Source organism: Mesitornis unicolor, unplaced genomic scaffold (genome assembly GCF_000695765.1).
Source record: "Mesitornis unicolor isolate BGI_N332 unplaced genomic scaffold, ASM69576v1 scaffold33198, whole genome shotgun sequence".
Taxonomy (NCBI): domain Eukaryota; kingdom Metazoa; phylum Chordata; class Aves; order Mesitornithiformes; family Mesitornithidae; genus Mesitornis; species Mesitornis unicolor.
In genome coordinates this window covers 8,431-13,789 of record NW_010203105.1, presented here as the reverse complement: position 1 = coordinate 13,789, position 5,359 = coordinate 8,431, and the positions used below count along the sequence as shown (strand labels likewise).

The 5,359-nt window shown below is 54.1% G+C and overlaps 1 protein-coding gene across 1 annotated transcript in view; it reads left to right on the top strand.

Annotated features, from left to right (window-relative positions):
- HECTD3 (HECT domain containing E3 ubiquitin protein ligase 3) overlaps positions 1-5,359 on the top strand; it is a gene marked incomplete at its 5' end in the record, with an annotated part of 9,738 nt that overhangs the window by 253 nt on the left and 4,126 nt on the right. Inside the window, 9 exons of the mRNA XM_010190612.1 lie at positions 181-273; positions 521-656; positions 1,080-1,195; positions 1,856-1,969; positions 2,404-2,486; positions 2,860-3,025; positions 3,505-3,586; positions 4,362-4,544; positions 5,160-5,212. Coding sequence (XP_010188914.1) covers positions 181-273; positions 521-656; positions 1,080-1,195; positions 1,856-1,969; positions 2,404-2,486; positions 2,860-3,025; positions 3,505-3,586; positions 4,362-4,544; positions 5,160-5,212 — 1,026 coding nt within the window. The remainder of the gene's footprint in view (positions 1-180; positions 274-520; positions 657-1,079; positions 1,196-1,855; positions 1,970-2,403; positions 2,487-2,859; positions 3,026-3,504; positions 3,587-4,361; positions 4,545-5,159; positions 5,213-5,359) is intronic.

Below are 5,359 nucleotides of genomic sequence, written 5' to 3'. Positions count from 1 at the left end.
GGTGTGGGCTGCAAGTAGAGGTGGTTGGAGAGGAATGGGTGGTGGATGAGGCTGGACGTGATGGAGGATGGCGTGCAGTGGGGCTTTAAACCCAAATCTTCCTCTTCCAGCTGCTCCTCGACCACCAGCTCCTCCTTTCACCTGGGATTTTCTCACTCCCCCTTCTCTGGGTTGTTTCAGATGGGAGCAGGTGGTGGATCTGACGTACTCCCTGCGCCTCGGAGCAAAGCCCAAGCCCATGGAGCAGGATGAGGCTGCGGTAGAGAAGCTTCGGTATGAGCTGTTTCCAGCTTCTGTTGTGGTTGAGTGCAGGCTGCTGTCTGCTCAAGCAGCCATCTCCTACAGACTGGGGGAAGGAGGGGGGCACAGCTCTGCTTGGCACCGTCTTGTCCTAGATAAGCCTGCTCAAAGCAGAAAACAGGGCCAGAGCAAGGCAAGCAGGACATGGGCCTGCCTTTCCTGACCTGTTAGCCTGGCTGTCCCTGGCTCTCCAGACCCATTAATCCCTTTTCCCTGGTAGGTTTGTGCCTCCAACATGGACTTACGAATGTGATGAAGACCTGGTGCATTTCCTGTATGATCACATTGGGAAGGAGGATGAGAACTTGGGCAGTGTCAAGCAGTACGTGGACAGCATCGACGTCTCGTCCTACACGGTGGGTTAAAGGGACAAGGCTTCATCAGCCCCGCTGTGCCATGGGGCTGGGGAGCGCGGCTGGTGCTTGGTGTGCCGCTCTGGGCTGTGTTTGAGGATGTGGGAGAGAAGCCTGGGGAGTGTCATGCAGCATATTGTGTAATACAGCCCCTGAAGGTGCTGTGGTCTGAGAAGGAAATGCTACTATTAGCTGCTAAGCTGATTTTAGGGAGGGTTTGATATTCTGTGCAGTGTCTGTGGCCCTCCAGAGGGTCAGCCCCAGTGTCCTGTGTGCTTTGTACTCCCTATGTCTACCCACAGCCCAGCAAAGGGAACGGGGCAGTGTCATGCCCTCTGGCTCCAAGATTCATGATGAGAGTAACCACTAAAGGGAAGTCAATGGTACCCCCATCTGATCTTCCTTTATTTCCCTGCCCTCTTCCAGGAGGACTTCAATGTGTCATGCCTGACCGACAGCCACGCCGACACATACTGGGAGAGCGACGGCTCCCAGGGCCAGCACTGGGTGCGGCTCAACATGAAGAAAGGCACCATTGTCAAGTGAGGCTCCTCTCCCCTGCGTGCTCGCGTTTGCACGAGCCCATCGTGGCCCAAATTTGCCCTGCCCTCCCTGTCCCTCTACCCTTGCTCTGCATCTGGGCTTGAAGGGGTCGTAGCGTCATCACAGGTACCTGGGCATCCCAGCACCAGCTGCGTGCGCTCGATAACAAGTATGATCAGGAACAGGCCACAAAGGGAAGGAGAGAGTGGAGCATCTCCTGCTGAGGGAGCTGGGGCTCTTGAGCTTGGAGCAGAGGAGACTGAGGGGTGCCCTCATTCCTGGGGATCCATTGGGAAAGGGCAGTGTCAGGAGGAAGGAGCCAGGCTCTGCTCTGGGATGGCCAATGCCAGGACAAGGGGCAATGGTCCCAAGCTGGAGCACAGGAGGTTCCAGCTGCAGATGAGGAGAAACTTTGTGAGTGTGAGGGTTCTGGAGCATGGCCCAGGCTGCCCAGAGAGGTTGTGGAGTGTCCTTGTGTGGAGACACCCAAAGCCCTGGCCGTGTTCCTGTGTGACTGCTCTGGTGATCCTGCTGTGGCAGGGGTTGCACTGGATCAGCTTTCCAGGGCCCTTCCAGCTCCTCATGTCTTGTGATCCTGTCATTCAGTGATGGGTGTTCAGATGCAGAGCCATCTTCTCATCTCACGCTTCCCTCTGCAGGAAGCTCCTGCTGACAGTGGATACCACTGATGAGAACTTCATGCCCAAGCGTGTTGCTGTGTATGGGGGCGAGGGGGACAATCTGAAGAAGCTGAACGACGTTGGCATCGATGAGTGAGTGGATGGGGGTGGCAAGGGCAGCATGGGAGACCTTGCAGGGGCCAGAGGTGCTGGGTACCTGGCCCTAAGCAGTAACGCCAGCACCAGCCCCGATTAAGAGGCCCAGAGCCTTGTGACAGGCCTCCTTCCCTCTGAGCTGTGGGTTCACTGTATCTAAAGCAGCAGATGTCACAGTTGTCAGGGCTCCCCTGATCCAGTTGTGGGATCCATCGGGATCATGTCACCTGGACCTGAGGCACCAGGCATTCAAAATAGACATTCAATATAGGTTTAAGACATTCAATATAGGCCACGCTGTAGGCAACTGAGTCTGGGTTCCTTCCACAGGCTCCCATTTCAGACTCTCTTCCCTTACGAGCAGCTGAGAGGATTTTGGCAGGATGGGTGAGGGAGCAGCTCTGCAGCCCTCGTCTGTGCTGTGTTTGCAGGAGCTACATTGGGGACGTGTGTGTCCTGGAGGACATGACAACGCACCTGCCTGTCATCGAGATCCGGATCGTGGAGTGCAGAGGTAGGGCTGGGTGCTATGGGCACACACATAATGCACCTCTAGGATACTGTACATTAAGTGTTTATTCTTGTGGCTTGTACTTCTTGACCCTGCGGGCTGTTTCAGATGAGGTACAGCAGAACCATGGGAAAATCCAGGGGGACCTGGAGGTTTCCAAGCTCTCAGGTTTCATCCTAGCTTTCTCTACCTTCTGGTTTTTTCTCTACTGTAATGCCCTGCTTCTTCTTCACAGAGGTATTTCAGGCTCTCAGTGCCCACCCCCAGAGCTGGTGGAGCTGGTCCCATTCCTGGTGCTTTTTGCTTACAGACACTCCATGCTGGAGGGCTTGCTTTCTCATGCTCTTAGCGTACCACCCCTGATCTTCCTTGGCAGATGATGGGATTGATGTTCGCCTCCGAGGCATCAAAATCAAATCCTCCCGACAGAGAGACCTGGGGCTCAGTGCTGACATGTTCCAGCTGCCCAACTTAGTGCGCTACCCTCGCCTAGAAGGGACGGACCCTGACCTGCTGTACCGACGGGCCGTGCTCATTCAAAGGTACTGCATGGAGGGGGGCAGGCAAGTGGGGCGGCCTCGCATGTAGGGGTTGATGCCATCTCCAGCACAAGCGTGGCTGGAAGCTGTAAAGCGTGGGTCTCCTTGGGACGGGCAGCCTGGACCCTGGGGAAAACAACAGAGTCATTGGGGAACAAAGTGGGCTTTTTGGGGTAACTCCCCTGCACCTTCAGAGGAACTTTGCAGCTCAAGTTCAGTGTCTTGTGCATTGGAAGCACAGCACATCCGTGTGGTGTGTGGGGCAGGTGCACACAGAGCCCTTTGCAAGGGGCATAAGGTCCCTGCAGTGCCCAGGGAGTGGGAATTGAGTCCCAAAGGCTCTGTGATGTGAAACATGATGCTGTGCTGGGTTTGGGTCTGTTGTTATTTTTCTGCTTGTGTCCAGGGGTGTCTGGTTTGGAATAGGCTTGTGCAGATCCCTGTGCCTCCTGTGTCGCAAAACCTTCCTCTTTGGGATTTAGGTTCATCAAGCTCCTGGACAGTGTCCTGCATCACTTGGTGCCAGCCTGGGACCACACTGTTGGCACGTTCAGCAAACTCAAGGTGAGCGATTCCCTCTGAGTCTTGCGGGGCTTCAGTCGGACGCAGCAGTTGCGCTTGGGCTGTGGCAGGGGAGGCAATCGGTGCTTGTTGCCTTTAAAGCAGCTGGAGGGAAATACCTGGCTGGGCTCGTTTAGTAAAGCTGTGAAACGCAGCACTGTTCAGAGGCAAGTTTCCTGATGTGGAAACGTGTAGCTCAAACCTGAGCGCTTTACCCTCAGAAGAACTTGGACTGTAACAGTGCTGAGCATGTGAGCTGGACACGCATCCCCTCAAAGATCTCAGCCCAGGACACGCTGTTCCCGCACTTGCTGCCAGCATTTTCAGCTGGCTGTGTCCAAGTGGCAAGACTTTTACCAGTAGCTTCTTTCTGGCTTCAGTAAGCTTTTGATTTCCATCTTTCTCATAGGACTGAGTTCATTCCTCCAGTTTTCTTTGCATCCTCTCCCAGAATACAGGTGTTGGGCATTGCAGGGGTGGTCCCGTTCTGTGTGTTTCTAGGCCTGGTGTCAGGGAGCACTGTAATTCCTCATCATAAGACCCAAACCTTTTGAGGATCCTTGCTTGTTTAGATAAGCTTTGTTTGGTTACAAATAGGAGGCATAGTAAGACCAATACTCTGGTGAGAGTGAGGGTGAAGGAGAGCCCAAGCACCGCTGGAGTGTGAGCATCAGAAGACAACTGATGGAGAGAGGACTGGGCAGTGGCTTCAGTAGGAAGTAGGTGACTTGTTTTGGATACTGGGGACTTCTGACGTTTTGGACATACCTGTTGGCAGCATATCAAGCAGTTCCTGCTGCTGTCCAAGAGGCGCACAGCTCTCATCACCCAGTGTCTGAAGGACTCGGAGACAAGCAAGCCCAATTTCATGCCACGGCTCTATATTAACCGGCGCCTGGCTATGGAGCACCGAGACAACCCTGCCCTGGACCCCAGCTGCAAGAATGCTGTCTTCACCCAGGTACTGTCCCCCCTGGAGGGGTCCCTGCTGCTCTGGGGCGAGGGGGGCATCCCATCTACATAGTGGTGGGTGGAACTGGAGATACCTGGAGTCCTCAAGGCCTCTTTGCATGACTCGTAGGCTCTACAGTTACATTTGCTGGTGGTCCCATGTCCAGCAATAACATCTAGGAGAGAATTGGGATCTCTGAGTTGAAGTCTCCATCCCATAGCTCTCTGCTGCATGCTGCTAATGCAGAGCGTAACAATCTCATTACACTGAAAGGGCAGCAAAGAATTCCTGTGTGACAGTGACAATGCAGCTGCATGCAGCCCTGCATTGTGGTTTTACAGGAATGTTGATCTTCCTATTGTCATTCTCCCCCCACCTCCAAAGGGGCTATTGCTCTTCATGTGCACAAATGGCCCACACTGCTGTGAGGTTTAATATGTGCTCAACGTGCCTCCAAGGCCAGAAAGCTCCAGAAGGTGGTTAGCAGTGTAATTTATGTTCTCTTTCAAAGAAAAAATGAAGGGCTCCTAGACCATGTAGTTATCAGCCCCATTTCCTGCCGCCTTCACCTGTCACCAGTTCCTCTGGAGAAGGGATACCAGCCTTGATCTCTGTTTATTGCAGGTGTATGAAGGCCTGAAACCCTCTGACAAGTTTGAAAAGCCTCTAGATTATAGGTAAGTGGTGTCTGAGGGAGGTAGGGGATCGTGCAGTGCTGGGAGCTGTGTCCTCTGTCACAGCAGCGTGTTTGGGAAGCCTGTGTGTGTCCTGTGCTCTGGAGAGGGTTTGGAGCCAGCTCAGCCATGGGATCAGGGCCTGTTGCC